This window comes from Pagrus major, chromosome 2 (assembly GCF_040436345.1).
Source record: "Pagrus major chromosome 2, Pma_NU_1.0".
Classification (NCBI taxonomy): domain Eukaryota; kingdom Metazoa; phylum Chordata; class Actinopteri; order Spariformes; family Sparidae; genus Pagrus; species Pagrus major.
Window position 1 is genome coordinate 4,932,945 of NC_133216.1, and position 22,054 is coordinate 4,954,998.

Here is a 22,054-nt window from a genome sequence, read left to right on the forward strand (position 1 = left end):
ATCAGGAACATGCACAATTTCTTGAGAAATGTTCGAGTTTAGTATGGATACCTGAAAGCCCTTTAGTTACTCTTGTATTGTTTGTTAAAAAATAGCTGAACAATCTCAGGTTATATAATCGCATGGCACCAGCTATGATTGTAATGTGAGTGTAAGTGAAGCTAGCCTGTTCTTTTCATCTCACTGAATGCAGACAACATCATTTGATGGACATTTTTTTATCTTAAGATCCTATTGACGCTTCACTTTGATCACAGGTGTCTCACAGGCATCGTGGTGATGAAACTGTGATCCCGCTGGAAGTGTTTACATCACATCAAGCTGCTGTTTTGACTTGTTGGTCCCCAAACTCTCCTCCTTCTCCACAGAGCATCACTTATTGTCCCCCTCACAGCTCGCCGTGTAATCAATTTACTGCTACATTTATCTCTCTCCTCTCTTCCTGAGAAAACCTCACCTCGCTCTCTCTCTCTCTCCCCTCCCTTAGGTCTCTCTCCCCTGTTAATTCAGACAGACCAGCGCTCCAAATATAGAAAACCAAATCTATCTCTGAGCATGTAAATGATGACACTTTTTCAGGCATCTATGATCATTAAACCCTGTATCAAACTCTGTGTGTGTGTGTGTGTGTGTGTGTGTGTGTGTGTGTGTGTGTGTGTGTGTGTGTGTGTGTGTGTGTGCGTGTTTGATTGTATTTCTGTAAACATCCCTGCATGCGTGTGGGTTGGGGGTGATGCCTGACATGTGAATGTGTGTGGGTGTGTTTGTGTCTCTCACACTGAGCTCTCTCCATTTCAATTGTCCGTGTATCTCTTAGCATTTCTTTCCTTATGTAAGATAAATAATTCAGGCCTTCAGAGGCAGAGAGTGGAGAGGGAACATTCATGGAAAAAAAATGAAAGAGTCATGAGCCCCGACTTCCTCCATGTATTGTCTTTCAAAGGCTGCATTTCCTCTGTGGTGGTGCGTAAACCCCAGCCATACTGCAAGCCACACACACACACACACACACACACAAATCAGCCCTCATCAGCCTGTGTGCAGCCCAGACTGGAGATTGAGCTGCTGCATTTGCATTTTGCCTTAAGTGTTTGGCACACAAGCAGCATCTCTTGTTAGCCCTTGTCTGTAAAAAGGATAATAGATTACATCTTGCAAAAATATCGATATGTCCCCGCAGGGCTGTTTCACAACAACAAAAAGCAGGGTTAGAAGAAGAGCATCCCGGATACCTCAGCATGTTCTTATTATCTAAATTGAATAAATTAAATATAAGACAGCCACACAGATTAAACACTTTCTAGCAATAATTATGTTTTAGAACTCCAAAGTGATTTTGTTTCCCCTCCTCCTCCTCCTCCTCCTGAGTATTGGATTAGCTGTGTTTCCCCTATTTAGCTACTTACCACCTCAGGCTTTTTGCTAATACTCCACTCCCTCTTCTCCACCTATTTCATTCCCCCTTACAAGGTTTGCTGAGGTAGCCGTTCATGTAGAGAAGTTGCAGCTGCAGCGCTCCTGCCTGCAGCTCTTTTCATCTAATCAAGAATGCTGTAATTGAACTTAATTTCACCGTTTTGTGAAAACCCTGCGCTTTGTGTTGATTTGCTGCTGTGTGTGTGTGAACGTCTGTCATTTCAGTGCCAGGAGGTCGTTGCCTTTTCACCTAGAAGCCGTCTCAATCCCCGGTTAGCTCATTATTCTCAAATCGGCTTGTAGAAAATGAATGACGAGTAAGGAGATAAGAGTCTTATTAGTGACACTTAGTGACACTTTGACATCAGACAGTGGCATGCAACACACATGCACATACATACAGTCCCAAGTCAGAGGTTGGGGTGGAAAGGTGGTGACAATACAAAGCAGCCCACACCTGAGGAGAACAAGAATCCTAGTAATATTTGTGAAATAAACAATGCACACAAATTAAATGAAAAACAGGTTTTTCCAGATTATCATCGTGTAACCCAATTGCCAGAATAAATGCTGAATGTTTCTGATGTTGGCCTCAACCAGTGCAATCAGAAAGCGGAGGAGTTAACTGGACCTGATGAAACTTTTTATTTCTTTAGATTCAATTTGCAGTTCATGACATGGAAACGCTGCTCGTGGCCTGTTTTGATTGAGACACAAAAACAACGTGGTTAGGATCAGGGAAAGATCATGTTTTGGCTAAAACGACACGGTTTTGTTGTCACAATCACCACTGGAAATGTCCCGAGGTCATAACTATCCACTTTTGTTGCCACAACCAAGGCAGGAAAATGTCCAGTCATCTTGTGAAAAATAGACAGTGGTTTCACATTTATTATTCTCAAACAGTGTTCTCTGGCTGAGCATCCATCTCACCAATCTGCAATGCCACCTCTGCCCCCTGCATCTCTATACATGAAAGTCAGCCCATATAAATGTGAGTGTGACATGACACATATTGTAGAAATGTCAAAAAAGTCAATATGGTACATTTGACACATCACATACAAATTGCCAACATTTGATGGCGTCTGGGCTGCATCGAGTAAGGCGGAAAAACACAGGTGAGGGTAATGGATGGAAAAACAAATGGTGCTCATGTAAAGCTTTTCTGCTACATAAATCAAGTGCTGAGAAGGCTGATATAAATATCTTTGGATAGAAGTCATTGATATCTGATATGTTGGTCCTTGAAGTGGTGTTTTCAAATCTTGCTGCTTGCAAGTCAGAATATTTAAAAATATCAGATTTGGACATTGAAGCAACGCTGGACTCATGACAGTGAAACTATACTGCAAGTGTTACAAGCTGTTTTGTGTATTTGCTATCAAACCTGGATCATATCAGAGGTGGACAGCGATGCTTGTTTGAAATGTACGATCAATATCGGTTTGACATGAACAAAGCCATACATTGGTCTAAGAAAATAAAGAGATGGAAAACAGAATGAAGGGGGGAGGATGTGCTCAGACTAAGGAGAGTGTATTGATCCTTGCTTCATGATGGACTGAGAGGCTGCTTGTCACTCCGGCAGCCAAAGACAAACGGGGCTTCAGATGGGCAGCTTTGCGGCTGTGCTGACCAACTGGAAACGAACTAAACAGCAAGAATAACAAAAACAAAAACAAAAAACAGCCGAAAGGTTAAACTGGGGGAGGGGGATTCCAACTAAGAGCAGTGCACCTCATTAAATACTCAGCGTAAGCCCTGTGGATTTCATTGATTGCTGGTGTCCAGCAATGCCTGAGCTTTATCCTGCACAGCCTCCCCTGAAAGAGGCAAAATGAGCATGAGCCTGAAGCAGGGATGATTGTTTTTGCATCTTGAGTCTATTTCTGACTCAAGATCTTAATGTGGGCTGGCCCAGGCGGCTAAAGTGGGTCATAGGGTGAAGCGGACATGAAAGGGCTGACACAAAGTGGAGTCATCCTTGCTGGGGGGCATCACTGCCTCCACTCTGGTACAGCACACACACACAAGAAGCCACTGCTTAACACCAACCTCCCTTTTTTCTCTGCCTTCCTCAGTTTTTCCTCCCCTGGCCTCTCTGTTTTGATTGCTGCCTCTGTCCATTCCTGTGTTTGCCTCATGAAGCAGCAACAATGAGATTTTCATCTCATACTTGCACTTTACTGCACACTGCGGATATTACATTTGCAGCATGTCCACAATCCTAAGATCAACCGGCATCCCAATAAACACACACATTTGCGCTGCTAAGGCTAACCTTAACCCCCCGAGCTACATCCCTAGTCTTAACCCCAATCCTTCCAACCTAAAATGACCCCTCTAATCCTCTTAAAGAAGTAAGAAAAGGCAAAATGCCTTCACTTTGCATATGTGCTGTCTTCTTTCTATCCATATGAGGACCTCAGAGTAATTGAAATATAACACACACATGCTCAGGCACTGCACCAACAGGCTTTAGGACCCAGTATTTACGTTGTAATAAGGTGGCAGAGCTGAGGAACAGCAAAGAGGATAGGGAGAGGTAGAGAGAGAGAGGTAGAGAGAGAGGTAGAGGAGGGGAGAGGAAGAGAGCTGTGTTTGGAAAAGTCAGAGAAAAGCTGAGAGTGGCAGAAGAAAGTTGACACCGTGTAAGATGCGCTGCAGCCGCAGCGAGGATTAATCAAAGAGCCTCTCCTGTCTGTGAGGAGCAGAGAGCGAGCCGAGCAGGATGCGAGAGGAGATGCTGTGTAGGGGGAAGGGGAGTCTGACAGAGAACACACATTACTGCTGCCAGGCTGCACAGGTGTGTTAGAGGCATCTGCACGCATCCGCAGCTGCTACAGCACAGCTCGACGGAGGGACGCCGACAAGTTTGTCTCTGTAACTCAGCGTCCACATCATCTCCTCTCTCACACAAACACGTGTAGGATACACAAGCGGTTCATGTATAGACATCACACACATACACCTTCTGCACATGCCCACGCTAAACGCAAGCAAAAGCAAAGCAGTGGATCCGTGTGTAACAGCATTCAGAGCTGTGGATGGTTAAAGCTGGGACGCTGGATCCCCCCGTTTCTTCTCGGAGGACTGATCCCGGGGACAGGACAGGACAGACAGGAGACAGGAGGAGAGCTCCCAACATAAAGGTGAGAGAATATTTAAAGGAGCACAAACAACACGCCGAGCTGGAGCCCGTCACTTTGTGTGAGGACAAAAGAAAACCTTGAATCGTTGTGTTTATGTGGACTGCTGTGTTTCTCTGACTCTGCTTTGAATAGCAACACTGTGTATTACCTACTACAACGTTAAATACTCACACATAATTCGTTTTCCCTTCTCTCTGTTATTGTTCTGTCAACCCCAACCCCCACTCCTCCCTCTGCAAAACAACATCTGCAAATCTATTTGAGGACTCAAACATTAAAACTGGTAAAAAGAAAAAGAAAATACTAAATATGAAAGCATTCTTGTTGCCTTTATGAAAATGTCTACATGTACAATAAGAATACAGATTAATTATAACTAATTATAAACCTTTATTAGGCTACTGTTTTACTAGTAAAAGGATTACAATTTATTATTTATTAGTGTGATTTATTTACTTCTTTACTTTGCTCCTTACATGCACGTTTTTTTTAATGAAATACTCACAGCTGGAAACATGCCTCCACATTTTAAACATACTGAGTATTGCTATTATTGTGCGTTTTGATCTCTTGTATTTATTAGAATAACAAATAAAATATGCATTTTTTTTCTTTATAAATGTTTGAATGGCAGTCTGTCTGAAATATTACCCATTCTAAAGGAGTGGAAGTTGGTACACATGTTCCCCAAGGTATAAAGCTCTTATTGTGTAAATAATTCACAATCTCCTTCTACAACACACTTACAGCTTGATACATGCCTTCACTTTAAACATGTTCGGTATATTTAGGACATCATTGTATTCAGCTGCTTTTTTTATAGCTGTTAAAATTACCCTAATACATGTAACGGTTGATATAATAATATAATATAATGAATATTATTCTTGAATGGCAGTCTACGATAAAGTGCACAGATTCATCAATATTACAAATGCTCGGTACACAGATGCCCCATGGGGAGGTACTGAACCTATTGATGTCTGTTAGCGCCATCATTTGGCCAGTAAGCTGTTATTGTGTACATTTTTAACGCTCTCTTCTCCCACATATGACTAGAAACACGCTGTCACTTCTGTATCTTTCAGCATGTGATCACTGCAAACTACACATTTTCTTCCACTACTCGTGTTTGGCTTCCACGTCAGCAGTAATCTGTCAGAGTGGGTCGTGAATGTTAAGTGAATCTCCGTTATTACATGAAATCTTTCAATAATTGAATCAGGGATAATATTTAATAATTAACAATCTATATATGTTTCATAGGGAGTGAAACAAATTTAATATTGCTGTGTTTTAATGAAAAGAAGGACCAGACTGACATCATCTACTCTACAAGAGTGAGAGCTCTTCAGTCTTTCATTATTAATCGAACTGAAAATTCATTATCTCGCTGTTTTCTGTGTATATTTATGAAGATATAGAGGATATGTTGCTTTGGAGTAGAAGCCCAACAGCAGCAGAGCATTCCTCCTTTACAAATACACACAGCTCGGCTCCATTGTTCTTGTTTGTACATAGCAATTTACCACCGTATGACAAGCCCGGTGTGCTGTAACATAAAAACCGTAGCACGCTCATGCAGCACTCCTGAAATCTCAGACAACCTGACACATCCGCATCCCTTAACATATTTTTATCTTTTGTTCAGGCAGAAAATCTGAAATATTTCAGCCTCCAATCAGAATCTGAATTGTAAAACGTGTATCTGGGGACAGTAAGAGCAAAGGCAGTCTGAGTGCTTTTAAAGGACACACAGGCGTTTTTTCCTGATAACATTCCTGATTAAGAGCAGGTCTTTCCCCTGCTCTTAATCTGATCTGTCCTCGGTGTGTGTGTGTGTGTGTGTGTGTGTGTGTGTGTGTGTGTGTGTGTGTGTGTGTGTGTGTGTGTGTAGGTCATTGTCAATTAGAGGCCAACAAATATGCCCTCCCTCTGTGATGATGATGAGGCCATGTTATACATCATTGCTCATGTAAAGATCTGTGAGAGGCTAATTACCTCACTCGGCTCATTGCTGCACGCATTCTCCAACAGACAATTGTTTTGGCTACTTGCGAGGACATTGTATCGATTATTTTTGTTACAGGAAGGCTTACCTTGTCCGTTGACAATTACTGCTATAAATTAAATTAAATTAAAATAGAATAGAATAAACAATAAAGCAATACTGCTACGTGGATACATTATGTGCAATGTCAGTGAAAAGTTCCATGTCATTTATTGATAGTTATGTGTGGGTGATGAATTAAGGAGTCTCATAGCCTGAGAAAGAAGCTTCTCTGTAGTCTGGTGGTACGGCAGTGGTATCACTTGCCAGATTTAATCAATCTCGCTGCAGAACCCTCATCTCCTGGACCATGCACATCCCATTTGTCAGTTTGTAATGCTTCCTGACAGGATGCTTTCTTTTGCTCCTCTGCAACCACTCTGCAAGGTTGTTGATTTCTTTTCTGATATGAAGTCTCAATGTTGTTTGAAATCCAGCAGACGGTGGTGGTTTCAGCCATGAGGTGCTCTGGCGTTGAGCTATCGAGTGAAGGAGGTGACTGCCGGTCCAAAATGTCTGCAGTCTGTGTATGAGGACGTTCAATATCCAGTTGCAGAGTGTGGTGGCGTACCAGGTATGGCAGTCATTTTCAAGGCCGAGATCGTATCGAATGCCGAGCTGAAATCCACAAACAGCATTCTGATGTAGGGGTTGGTATTTTCAAGGTGTGTGAAGACTGAGTGGAGGACAGTGGATATGGTACCCTCTGTGGATCTGTTGGTACTGAAGGTCTTGAAGCAGGTGGGAACGCTCTCCTGTGAGAGTGATATGTTAAAAATTTCAGTAATAACGCTGATTTGCTGATTGGCTCATGTTTTTCCTTAACGACCAGGGATGTTGTCAGGCTGAGCAGCTTTACTCATATTCTCAGGAGGCACTATCATGTGGATTCTGACAGTGGCCGTTTCTCTGGAGGCGGAGTAGACTTTACAGCTGAGTCTTTGTTGAGGAGATCAAAGTCAGCTCTTGCATAGCCTGTGATGTTCTGGATCACCTGCTGAGTATCTGTGGTGTTGTTGGTGTTGAGGTCCCTCTCCAGTCTCTGCTGATGTCTCCTCTTTGCGTCCTTGATACCGGCTCTCAGTCTTCCTCTGGTGGTGTTGTATGCTTCCTTGTCACCTGACCGAAAAGCTAGCTTGGATAGAGCCCTCTCCTCTCTATCCGTCCAGGTCTTCTAGTTGGGAAATTATTTTTTTTGTCTTTGTGATCACCACATCAGCATCACATTTGCTGGTGTATGATGTTACTGTTCATGTTTATTCCTCAAGACTGATGTGGTCTTGATCTGTCCAAACTTTCTGACAGTTTTTACTGATGGTTTGACACTTTTAATCAGCTAAGAGAAAGTAGGCAGGAGAAACATGGACATAGCTCGTGTCGATGTTCACATACATTTATACTAGTTTCTACTATAAGCTACTACAATTAATCTGATTTATCTCAACAATAACAGGCTGCTGTTAGCCACCCTCGTCATTAGAGGTTTATTTGACCCTACCAAGTCAAAAATATAATTTGGGTGGGACAAAGGATGGACACACTTCCATATTATTATATGTTGGCTGTACAAAAGGTCTATTCTACATGTCCTCATCCTCTAAAACATGCTTTTTATAATCGTTTTGGACGTCTTTACTGTAACTACAGAGCTTTATAACAGTGCGTTAATAGTTTGTTGCATTTGTTTTCCTGTTTAAATAAGTGGTTTAGATAACATGTTAAAATTCGAGGTTTAAAAGCTGCGTTCAGTTTTTTTAAAATGCACTTTGTCATACATTTATTTCATCAGATCTTAACAGTGATCACGTGGGTACAATTTTGAAATATTTTTTCCTTGAAGTACGAATTACTTCCAATTAAATATATGTAATCGCTTTTGTGTTGGTACTCAGTGTGTTGTATGTTATTGGGAATGTTCAAGTGTATACAACAAGCTTTTCAGCAGCCTTATCTTTCATGCTCAGTTCTGGGTTTTTTTTGACACACTAACATCCACATACAACCAGTACACATCCATACATGTAAACCCTGGGGAATAGTGAACTGAGCAGCTGTAAAAGACACTGAAACACGTGTGACACATACACACACAACTACACAAACAATGCAACATTGTGAGGTATAGCCAGTCCCTGTACAGTGAATCCCATGTGTGTCCAGCGATGTATAACACGGAGTACATCTTACAGCACACTCTGCAGAGATGCTGAAGCCATTTGCAACATATTGCAGTTTCTCATTCCTCGGGCCTCATTGCACACAAGCACCAGCTGTGCGAATAGAGTGTGTTTGTGTGTGCGTCAGTGAGTTTGTGTATGATGTGTGTAGTTATGTATGTGAGCATGTGGGAGGCAGGACATGGAGGGTTTCAAAAGGTTTGTTTACCGTGTGTGCGTCTGAAAGGGCGAGATGATGCAAAGCTGCAAAGGACTACGTGCACGTTTGTGAGTGTATGTGAAGGAAACGACATGACTGCGTGTTTGAGTGCGTGCATGTGTGTATCTGGGGTTAGACTGGGGCATACCGTGGACTGATTAATGAGCTCACACTGTCATACACACATTCTGCACAGGGGGTTTCAAGTAAACCCAGCGCCTGCGTGACTGCGCTCGTTTGTTATTATAGAGTAATTCTGTGGAAATTATCCATCCTTTGCAGTCTAATGTGACAGTAACACATCCTTACTGGAAGGCACTGCAAGGCTGGAATTATCCCATCCAGTTATTATCAAGCCGAGCAGAGGAACAGTACTGAAATGGCAAATTAGCCTCTGCTTCATTTATCCTGCAGTGAGCACTCCACTCCATGGTGAATTTGTTTCCATAGGAACATGATGTTACTTTGGGTTTCACGAGCTATGCAACGCGCTCCACGTCGCCGCCTGTGTTTTGCTTATCTTTTCTGTTCACTTTCCTCTCTGCTCTTGTCAGTCACTCCACACAGACAAGGAAGAGAGAGAGAGTGTGTGAAAAAGGACTTGGAAATGAAATCAATAGGGCCATTTAACCGCCACTTGGGTTTTCAGATTTTTGTTTGGCATATCTTGCAGCCTGCTCTGCTCTTATCAGGCTGACATCGCTGTTCTTCAAGATGTCTTTTTATTAGAGCCTACAGGCGTTTACAGCTCCAATTTCCTACAGCCACTGTGCCATTTCTTTTCTACAAGTGAGTTCACTGTATCTGCATCTCCTCAATCTGTATCGGCTGAAATATTACAGCAATTACTTCCAGCTCTGTACATGAGTGTGTATGCTGAGAGTCAGTCAGTGTGTGTCAAAAAGACTGCAGAGATACTGAAAATCTATGTAAGAGTCAGCAGCAACAGTTCTCTGCTTTTGCGACTGGGGTTTAATGCAATATTTCACTTTGGTTGCACATTTCAGGGTCTTATGAACAAGATTTATTTCAGGCAGCAAGTAGAAATTGTACCAAGTAAGACAAGTTTTGTACAGTGGCTGAATTATGAGGAAGGGAAGGCGTCATATGAAAAACAAAAGTAGAGGGATAGAAGTAATGGAGGGAGGGCTGAGTAAATGTGCGGTTGTGTATGTGTATGGCAAAGAACCAGACTTAAAAAGAAAGAGATAGCGAAGGAGGGAAGAGGAGCTCTTGTAAAAGTGCTGGTGGTGATTTGCGGCGGCGTCCTTGCAACCTTCCCTCTACCTGACTGGATGTTTTATGAGCGTCGCAGAATCAAAAAAGGAGGCAGGCTTATAATACAGCTGACAGAAGTCTTTTTATGGTGGATGAGCAGAGGTGCAGGAGGGAGGGGGTGCGTGTGTAATAAAGCTGAGTGCATCTCTCCTGGAATGAAGCTGCAGCGATTGGGAGGGGGCAGAAGAGAGAGGGAAGGCTGGTGAAGTGCTACAAATATTAGTGTGTGAGTGAGCACAAGTGCATGTGTGCAGTGTGCACCATATGTCCACATGTGTGTGTGTGTGTGTGTGACGAAGGGAAGGCAGTTCGCTCAGAGCTGTTGCTGACGTCAGTGTGTTGAATGATCACTCAGCTTGTTCAGTATGAGAGGCACTAGCCCTCCATAAAGGGGTGTGTGAAGAGGAGGGGAGCGGAGGGGGTTTGCACAGCGAAGCAGTATCAGCTCACTGAGCAGAATGCAGCCCTCAGCACCACGCCGGCCCAAAGACACCCAATTATTCCCGTTTTTTTCTGCGCTGTGCAGTGAGGCGTGCAACAACGAGTCATTGAATTGATCTCGAGCCTGTGAAGCACTCTGCCATGCAGAATGAATACTTACTGATTAGATATTATGTAGTTTGTTGAAATGACACTCTCTTTCTACCGGGAATGAAAAGACCCTAAACACACAATGCTGAGACTTTCTTCATCACTTCTCTCTTGTCAGCTCACAGTTGCATTTCTCCACCACTCACGCTATTTTTAGATATTCTTAGTTTGGAAGTCAGTCACATTTGAGTTTGAGTTCATCTTTTAACATGACTACATAGTGTTTTTAGTCACTTATCACTTCCATGTTATTGAGCAGGTTCACATATGTCCAACTATACATCCATTTTCTAAGCAGCTTATCCTGTGCGGGGGGGCTGGAGGCTATCCCAGTATGCATTACGTGAGAGGCAGGGTACATCCTGGAGAGATCAACGTTGTTAACACATATACATTCACAGCGTGGCTGAACAATATGCGAAGAATAATCATAATGTGATTAATCTGACAGATACTGTGATTGCAATTTCAATCACAATTTTAGGAGCATTGTAACTTTTGCATTTCATTTTGACTGACTGAGCTAAAATGTCATGTATCCTCACGTATGCATGTCATTTTTATAAAGATCTCATCCACTCTGAATTGCCTGAACGATAAAAAAAAAAAATGACTGAATCAGTTCTTCTGTCTGTTTAGTTAAAAAAAAATATAACTGTGCATTATACTAAAGCAGTTGGACAGATAATCTGATCAGTCTGTTGAGTCTCAGCTGTTTAAACCCTCTTTTGGTCTGCTCTGACTCTTTGTAATCACAATGCGAAAAACTCAAAATCTTACCAAGTGTATTTGTCAGCAATGTAGCATTTCAGTGAGATAAATGAAACTTATTTTAAGACCAGATTGTTTTTTACAACCAAGAAGCTTCTTGCATTCGTTGTTTTTATTCTTAAGTGGCATTTTTCCCCAAAGTGTACCTATTTTTTTTCCCTCTGTTGTTAACAAGTTTGAACCAGTGATATGTTGTTTTATTCTATTTTTAGGGTGCAGTTTTCAAAGCTGGCCAGGGACAGTGGATTGAAATGATCCTTTTAAGCTAACTCCGGCTCATTTTGTCTCTAAATCAAAGAGTATCCCTGTAAAATTAACTCAAAGAAATAAAGAAAACAGCACTGAAACGTCGATCAAATCAATGTGTTGTGACAACAAAGTTAGAGTGACAACTGCCCCTGAACGTGTCTGTTTTCAGCTGAAGTCAAAATATCACAAAAGGCTTTATTTTTATTGCCCTCACTAAAACTCAATGTTGATGTTTTCAGAAAAAGTACGTTTTTCAAATAAGAATAAACACGTGAGTGTCCCAGTTCAGTTCCCAGCTCAGCCTGCCTTGTGTGGACTCAATAGTTCACCTACGCTAATCAGCAGCGACAGACGATCCATCGACCCAAAGCGCTTTCTTATATTTTCCACTTTAAAAATAAGAATGGATTCATATTTGGCTCTTATTGTCAAGGTCTCTCAGCAACTAGAATGGAGAAAAAAAAATAAATGACCTGTGTTGAGGTTACATTTTACATGATAAAAATAGCATCTGTCAATTTTAAAAGCTGTTAATTGTACCTTGGCTACCAAAACACTTGAGTCTTAAGTTTGGGTATCAGTAATGCTCAGGCCAGTTTTTCAACACTGCAGCAGCTGATCATATGCAGAGTTACAGTGTGTCCCATGTCCCGTTTCTCTGCCTGCCTTGAGCTGAATGCATGTGTATTGATTGGAGATATAGTGCTGAGTTAGCAGTTTTCAGGGACGGGCCTTCCTGTGAAACACACCGAGCTGTGTGCCAGGCAGCTGCCACACCTCAGGCACACTAACACTGGTACTGACTTTACTACACTCTACCTTATTATTTATTTACCTGTACTGTTGGAATGAACAACAAAACAATATGAATTTAGAGACGCTCTTTCCTCTGAAGGATTTTAAAGGCCGGCTTACTGATATTTTTGATGATATTTGTGTTTTTTCATAAGTGTGTCTGTGTGCGCAATGACTATTGTATGTAAAATTACTAGTCATGCTGTGATGTTGTTTCTCTGTAATTTGTTCTCAGCTTTTGCTCGATAAATAATAAGCCAATTCTACCAGTATAGTTTGAAGGTTTGCATTGTATAAAGTTTCTTTGCAGTGAATTAATATATCATATTGTGGGATCAGTGGTAGATAGCTTTCACAATAATTAATTAATGTAAAAAAAGGAATTATCATCAGAGCCCCAGGCTGCTTTTGGGGTGTGCAGTGAGTATGTGGATTCCAGTGGTTAGAGGAGAAACAGAAGAGTATTGAGGTTTTAATTTAGCTGAATTAAGATAAACACATTTTAAAGCTCTGTCAGATTAACTGTATTAGTCTGAATTAATTATTCAGTTTTGATAGATTTTATAAAGACAGTCATCAGGAAACTGGTGTGAAGCCAAAGTCGAGTTATCATTTCACATACTAAAAGGCAGTACATTGAGGCCTTTTTAAAGACAGTTTTAACTTGTTTTAACCATGTTTTGGGGAGTCTGTTCACATGGTTTATCTGATATCCACATTTGGAGCAAGCCATGGTATGTAGCTATATATGTGGCTATACGGATTGTGTATACTGTTTACTCATTATTCCCTTTTTTCAGTTTTCTGTCACACTTTGGTGACGTTAAGTCAACAAAAATGATTGGTTAGGTTTAGGAAAAGATGGTGTTGGGTTAAAATAGAACATTTCACAACGTTAACCACGTGTTAGACAGGATAACTTTTAATAAACTTTAAAAATTTTAATATGTCAGTACAATAATGGTCCTGGAGCAACATCAATTATAATTTTCCAGCAGCCGCACCAACACGGCGATATCAGATCGTGGCTGTTCACATAGTGACATTATGGGAACTCACCTTTCCAAAAAGCTGGTCCCTGCAAGGTTAATCATTTATTTTTGGATTGATTCTTTGTTTATAGTTCTATGCTTAGGTTAATGTTAGGGTAAAGAGCAAATCATGAGTTGTCTGAACTGTTTCTGCTGCATTTTCTGGAGGTCCTTTTTTTCTCAGGTGTGCTTTTGGGAAATCTAATCTCCATAGGCAGCCTTTCAAATCACACTAATCTGCTGCGGTATACATTGTGAACTTATATCTTTAGTGATCAGTCAAGGCCCAGTTTCACAATGAAATTCCTGGCTTCACTTTGGGGATTTGAAGCTATGATGGGTGGCAGAAATAAATGAGTAATTAAATAAACACAATGCCATTTTCCCTCTCTATAAAGCTCATGTAGACCTCTTTAAAACTATTTTAATTCGCAGAATTTCTGATATTAATCAGTCTCTTTAAGACAATTTGTCCGGTCACTGTCAACAGGAGCTGTCCTGGCGGAAAGGACAGCTGGTTCTGAGGACAGTAACGCTGTGACAAAGGTCAGAGTTGATGTGGACTGAATGGACACTTCAGTAGCACTTAATGCTGCACTGACGTTTTTGGGGGGTTGGGGTTTAGCCATGTAGCCCTAGCTGTGTGTATGTGTGAGGAAAGACTCTTAAACTGGAGCCTCAGTAACAGGATGCTGTGTGCAGAGAATCAGAGTTGAGCTGTAAAGTCTAAATATTTTGTGTGACCTTGTCCTTCTCTTAACAGACATCCTCGTCCTCATCGGAGAGCTGGATAGAAAGCTGCCCAAGTCCTCGTCTGTCCTGACGGCAACCCTCTTGAGGTGGACATTAAAAATAAATGTCCTAAAGGAGCGCTGCCAGGGCAAGCAGCAAACCCACAGCCATAAATCAACACCGGAGGACTTTGATTTCGTCATTATCACTTCCTGCAGCAACAACAGAGGAGCAGGCATGTTGTCAGGCCGGCTGACCTGCGGATGTGCAACATAGGATTCTATTTCTGGAGCCTTGTTGCTTTTACAGATTAACTGCCCTCAAATATGGCCCCAATCCGTTCATTGCGCCACTAGTTTGACTGCTGCTGGAGGTCGTGCATATTCAAGCTTCAAAACAACCCACTGTGCATCAGTCCAGTCATCTGAAGGCCTGCTGCCTTTGGCCTCTTTTCATAAAACTGTGGGAGTGCACTTTTTTCAGACTCCTGCAGAGGAACAAACATGCAGCTGCATGTCATGACAGCTTGAAATCTATTTTGCTACTCTCTTTACAATCATTTAAGTCATCACCCATTTCCAAGGGAGAGATTGACGTCCAGTGCTGTCACACTAAAACTATGACACTGTGCTTAGATTAAGACTTCATATTTTCATGCAAGAGTTCCTGAGGGCAAATCACAGTGAAATCCTATTGCCCAGTATTTTCATTAGCCTGTCTGGGACTAATCAAGGTCCTCCATCATCCGAATTGACATTTCCATATTGTATGAGAGAGAAAGTAGTCGCGTTAGCATATTCATGAACACTGACACACTCAATCATGTGAAATGGAAGACATGGGGCAAACCCTGAGCCATCAAGCCCTGAAACAAATAGCTTATGACATGTGAGGAGAAGAAGAACTTGAATCCCTCAACGCAACTTCAGTACATCACATAGCACACGCTGGTGCATTACGGATATTTCACTCTGTCCTAAACCTGGCATGTATTGTTGGCCTCTGGACAAATAAGAGAAAAATTAAAGAATAGGATCAAAGATGGATTACCACTGAAACACTAAAACCAGCAAAGCAGCTGCCTTTGCATAAACCCATCGGACACTCTTCAGGGAGACGCTTTGCAGACTGATTTGTAGATTACATTTGGTTGTTGATGCGGTGGCCTCTTGTGTGGTTGGTATTAAAAGAGAGGGATGGAGAATCTAGATGAACTGGAGCACCCTCTTCTGGGAGAAAGCGACAATAACAGCCGGGCATCAGGGCAGGGACTGGGACCCGGGACTGGACAGGCCCCTGGTGGGATGTACAAAGGCATCTTGGTTAAGTGTGAGGAGGACAGGGCCTACCCTCCTTTAGCGTGGAGGAGCTACTGTGGACATCCTCCTGAGCTTCAGCAGCAGCAGCTACTGGACCCTTGTTCCTTACCCCGCACACTGGAGTCATTTTACCCACCGGCCCCCATCTGGGGCCACGCAGACTCCCTGCTCAGCAAAGACTACTTGGAGACCACCTTTGTGGACATTCGGCCCGGCTCAACGCTGGAGAGGAAGCTGCTGGCCGAGGCACAGGACTTCCACAGTGTGTCCTACAGTATGGATGATGAGGATGACCTGCTCCCTGACTCGGACGTAAGACATTTATTATCACATACTGACAGCTGAGTTTGTGTGTTTGAATTCTGAATTGAAAAATCAAGCATTCATTTTAAACTAAATAGTTAGCAGTTATGTTGCCCCCTATATATATTTGGAGCTACGTTCGGCCATTTCCTCCAAAATAGACTTTTAAGCATCAGAAAATATATAGTTAATAGTACAATGTCTCACAGTCCAAGAGGGCATCTTTAAATGTTTTGTCCATCCAACCGTCCAAACCCAAAGTTTCTCAGTTTACAATGATATAAAACAGAGAAAAGCAGCAAAGCCTCACACTGGAGAAACAGAATAGTCAGCATTATTGTCTGATGAAGAACTTCAACGACGAATCAATCATCAAAATAGCTGCAGATTAATTTTCTGTCTAATAACTAATCAAAGAATTTACTAACTGTGTCACCTCTACACATAAATAATCATCTAATTCCTACCAAATTACCGTTGTTGCTCAGAGAGAGACTCTCATAATCTGAGTACAGATTCTGGGCACCAAAGAGGAACTTAAAAATAGACATATGAGCAATGCATCTCAGGGTAGGTAGCAATTGAATGCTTACTGTCAAAAAGCCAGATTACATAAAGCTCCTCTCCTGCTTCGGTGCAGGTAATGACACTACAGTCGCGATGGAGGATGCCAGTTCTATTTCATAGATCACTGAGCAAAGCCCACCCTGGAGTGAATGTAAATTAGCTTTAAGACTCTTACAGTGGTCATGTGATGCTTTGGGAGTCAACATGAGAAATTATATGTCATAAAAAAGAGTAGCTGCTGGTTGTTTAAATTATTATGAAAAGTCTCTCAGCAAGGTTAATTCAAAAGGTCCAATTACCCACTGTGAACTAAAAGGCTGGAGGCTGTTTAACGACTATTACTTTGATTAAGAACACGAGCGAGTGGACAAACACACTGTACACTGCACACACCATTAAAATTAAGAGCAGTTGGCTGCAGCAAAGTTTAGGTTAAGAGTTTGCTCCACAAGGACAAAAGAACAGCACACGAAATAACTTTTTTTTTCAAGCTCATTCGGGATGCTGGCAGTCGTGCAGTGATGCAAAGGCGCAGGCAGGCCTGTGGGAATAAAACCTCGCAGTGACCTCAAAGAGGAGCAGCACAACATCTCCTTCTCCTTTGTTCCACTTCAAACACTCAGTTAAAGGACTCAAACTGGCCCCCAAAACTCCTTCATCGCTTCATGCTGAATTTTCACCGCAGGGCTGATCAGTACATATGATGCCAGAGCAGGAGAGATGACCCTAGGAGTGCCCTGAGTTACTGTAGACATGAGCATGGTATCTATCTGGTTTTTGGCTCAATTTGAGATTTCCCTGCATGTTTTCATCATCAGAACAGAATTAATTTTGGCAGCTATTTTAGATTTATTCTTTAGACAAAAATAATTAGTTGTTTCTGTAACATTTTAGTCATTTTTATCCTTCTTTTGAGTACAGTTTTAGGCAAAATGTTCTTTCACTTGTCCGACCAAAAGGTTTATCACATTAACTGTGAAGCTTTGCATTTTTTACAACCTTTGAAGTTAACAAACTGACGTTACACTTAATTTTTAGCGGCAAGGCATCTCTTAGTCTCCCTTTTCTACCGTGCATTGTGTTTTCCGTTAGGGCCATCGTGTTGTTGTCAATAACTCGCTGTCGGTTTAGGACGGCCTTACCTGGGATTCCTCGAAATCTGCACATGTCAATCAAATGACGGGGATGTATTGTTCATATTTTGACAGACTGACTAGACCCACAATTGGGGGAAAAATGTAAAAATAGTCCACCACTAATATTCAAGTCCTGTCTCATCTCGTAAAAGAATCTATATTTAGCTTGAGGAAGGGAAGGAAAAAAGGTCACTGACAAACATTTTTCTTTAACAAAATTAACACAGCATCAAAACAGCTTTGTGTCATCCAGAATGCTCCAGGACGATCACTCCTGAAATATGAGAATAATTCTAGACAGGACAAACCAAACCAGGACAAACCAATCGCAACACTAGAATTTAAATAACCTTGTGAACTAATCTTTCAAGTACTGTGAGTTATATGTTCTCTGATTTATCCCCGTTTGATCTTCATCAGTGTTTAAAAGCAAAGATAGAAAAGCTTTTTTGAAAAGGGTGCTGGTGTATGAAGCATCGGCTCAAATGTTACAGGAGCATGTTTGGAAAATGCACAATTATTTCACGCAGAAAATAAAACAAGCAGCGTAACGTGACAGGGTCGGAGTGAGAGAGGAAGTCAGATTGAATATGCAGCTGTTACAAAAAGATGCGTGAGTCATGAATCGCCCGCGGTCAGGAGAGCTAGTGCACATCCAGACTAACCCCATTCAGTCACATTATTTTACAGGCACCAGCAAAGTTTTACAGTTGTTGTGGAGGACATGAACACAGCATAACAGAAAAGCAAAATTGAGTTATGTAAAAGCATATTATCTGCGTATGTTCAATACAGCTTTTAAAGGACAAGTGTGTAGAATTTAATGGCATCAGCCGGTGAGTTTGTGGATGAAACTGAACGCCCCACGTCTCACCAAGTGGAGAAACATTGGTGGCCACTGAAAACACGAACAATGAAAAAGGCCCTCTCTGGAGCCAGTGTATGGTTTGTCCGTTCTGGGCCACTGTAGAAACATGGCGGACCCTTTGAAAGAGGACCCACCCCTCTGTAGATATTAAAGGCTCATTTTAAGGTAACGAAAACACAATTATATTTAGTTCAGGTGATTATACACTTATGGAAACAGGATTACAACTATTTAATCGCATTTCTGGCTAAATATCCCTCTAAATACTACAAACTGCACCTTTAAAGCATATTATCTATGCATGTTTGATAAAAGAATACTCAATACTGTCAAAATAATCACCTGAATGAATGACTCACATCTTTTGTATTTAATTATAAAAAAATGATGCACTACTACTACTTAAAGAATATGGTTTGCTTCTAATTTTTTAATAGAAACCGTAAATAGAAAATGAATGGGAAATTGTTATTATTTAAGCAACTAAATATTAAAAGTGCTGCAGAAAAAGAACAAGAAAACAATGACCTACAGTACGTAGGCCCATATGCTCTATGTATTTCAACGAAGGAAAATAAGAAAACAAATCTAAACTTCCCAGTTTCGAACAAGCTTTCATGGCCATTAAGGTATAGATTTCTGAATTTACAAGATATACATGAACACAACATGAAGTCCCTGTCCGAGGAGAGGCGGAAACCTCAACGACAAAAGCTGAGCAAACAAAACTAAAACTATCTGCATGGACGGATACTGTTAGAAGCTTTCTTAACTTCCAGGCCCTTTAACCTGAACTCAACCTAAGGTGCACTCTGTTTGAATCCCAGGACTCATCCATTGATGACTTCAGTGATACAGACAGCGAGAGCAACTTCCCTCTGATGATCCCTCAGGACTACCTGGGCCTGGCCTTTTTCTCCATGCTCTGCTGCTTCTGGCCCCTGGGCATCGCTGCCTTCTACCTCTCACAGAAGGTAAACACACAGACAGACAGACACACACACACACACACAGCTGACAAGATACAACCTGGCACTGTAGTTCACAGCCAAGGGTGATTTTGTACCCTGCGCAGTGTGTGTGGACTACCAACAGGTCCAGTGTCTTAGAGTTTAGACAGGAGGGATTACACCTAGATTTGCAGGATTATACCACAAGAGCTTTGAAACAGCAAAGAGCTCAACAATCTAAATCTAAATCTAAAGGAGGAATGTAAAATTCATTCAGTCCTCTGTAACAGTCACTTGTGCAGAGTTTACAGTAATTTGATAGCTGAGATGATTCGTCTCCTCCAAGACAAAGTAGGTGTAAATATGGAGCAGGTTAAAGGGAGAAGGGAACAACATCCCTGCACAAACTATCTCATCAGTCACTATTACAACTGGCAGCGTTGAAAATCCCCCAACACCTCTATCTCTAGTCGCCAGAGGCCCCTAGTTTATATAGGCATCCTTCCAGCAGTGCAGGGAAAAAATCCCATTAACGCTTTTGCAAAGCTAAGTGGCAGCAAGCTGCAAAGGCCTTTTGATCAGATCAATGGCCTTCATTAAGGTTTAATTAGAGTCATAACAAGACGCCCCAAGGTGATAGATTTCCAATATTGTTGAGTGCTACCTAAAACAGGGGTCAGAGTCAAAGACAAGGGCTAGAGGGGAGGGAGGGAGGAAGGAGGAGAAAGTGATGAATGAGGCACAAACGGCGGGTGTGATTCAGAGATGGAACATAATATGGGCTTAGCTTGTGATTCGAATGAGTGGAAGAGGAAAGTGGAGGCCAAGGAGGACGTTGACAAATGATGACGAATGCCCTTCTCTCCTCTTTTTAATCCTTATCTCGCTCTCCTCTCTCCTCCAGACCAACAAGGCATCGGCTCAGGGGGATTTTCAGGGGGCGAACGCAGCATCTCGCCAGGCTCTGTGGCTCTCAGTGCTCTCCATTGTGTTTGGGATCATAACGTACATCTGTGCCATCGCCGCGTTGATCTCCTACCTGTCTGGAAAACCACCATAAAAGCAATTCTTGCACACGGATACACACACACACACACACACAAAAACAGATCTCTCACACATTTCATGTCAACATATCACCTGTAAATGTAAAATAATCACAGTCTTTGTCCTGTCTGCACTCATGTCTTATCTTCTACACCAAGCTGGAACAGCAGAGAATGGACAATGCTGGTGTGTAGATCATTATCACATCTAATCGGATTAGGACATAATTCAGCTCAGAGGACATTCCTGGCACGTGAAGAAGAAGAATTGAAAAAGAAGTTATACAATATCACTTCATATAGAAGATTAAGTCTGCAAATGGGATTTTTTTTCTGTCAGTGGACTTACGTTACCTGTCATCCATTACATATGTGCTGTGGCCGTCATCACATGTTAATCGTTACTGTAGTAAGAGAAAAACTGTGACAACAAATGCAGATGTTATCACAGCACTGTAGATATCACTGTCACAATAACAGTGGACGAATAATGAGAAGCAGAAAGAGAAGAGAGGGGACTTGTGTCCATGTCTGCCGGGGAGGAGCAAAGTGGAGGGCAGTACACGGCGATGGATTCTACAGATTTATGAGAAGGTCACGGCAAGGACGAAGCAGCAGCAGCAGCGAAATCCTGATGGAGCTTGCTGTGGGAGGGCCTGAGCGAGCGCTGTCGCTGGCGGGGTGAAAGCTGGTGATCGTTTCAGAGCCCCAGAACTTTATTTTTTAAAAAACATACATGAGGAGCCAGAAGCAATAACCCAGAATTTCTTGCTACTCCTCTGGCCGGAGAGAGGAGGGACCCACAGGGAAACACTACACATGTACATCGATCAACCCGTCCTGACTTCACATTCAGCATCACTCATTGTTTACCTGCAGAGAAGACTGATTCTGCTTTGTTTATGCCAAGTATCTTTATGTAGAAATACACAAAAAAACTAAATGAAAAATACGTTAGTGCCATTATATAAGAAAATAAATATAAATGATGAGTTCATGAGTTTTTAATGAGATGCAGGGTCGTGATGTGAGACGCTGGCTCTAGATATAGAAATAAAGGCGCTGCTTCTATACAGTGCTACGAAATGATGACATAGACAGAGGGGTGCAGACCTGCAAGGAAAAGTGCCAAAAATATAGAAAAAACCTTTTATTTATATCCTTTTATTAGCTATTCCATTTATAGAAGCAACCTAGACTGCTACTCCACCCTCCCCAAATATAGATTCTGCTATTTTCTCCTCTGAAAAGAGGAATGAAATCCTTCAGGAACTTGCTTCTTATTGCCGTATGACAAACTTTTGATGCTGTCTACTTAAACTTATATAAACGAATACTTTGTTCAGATGAGCAAATTGGTAAAAATGTTGCAAAAAATAGCCTGACCAGACATCTGACGTTCAACCATGTGATGCATGACT

At 41.8% G+C, this 22,054-nt stretch overlaps 1 protein-coding gene across 1 annotated transcript; it reads left to right on the forward strand.

The window, feature by feature from the left end:
* Window positions 1-15,640: 15,640 nt before the first annotated feature.
* tmem91 (transmembrane protein 91) lies at window positions 15,641-20,647 on the forward strand. Its single transcript, XM_073481692.1, has 3 exons — window positions 15,641-16,075; window positions 19,465-19,611; window positions 20,492-20,647. The coding sequence occupies exons 1-3, from the start codon at window positions 15,641-15,643 to the stop codon at window positions 20,645-20,647; spliced, it is 738 nt and encodes a 245-aa protein (XP_073337793.1).
* Window positions 20,648-22,054: the final 1,407 nt, after the last annotated feature.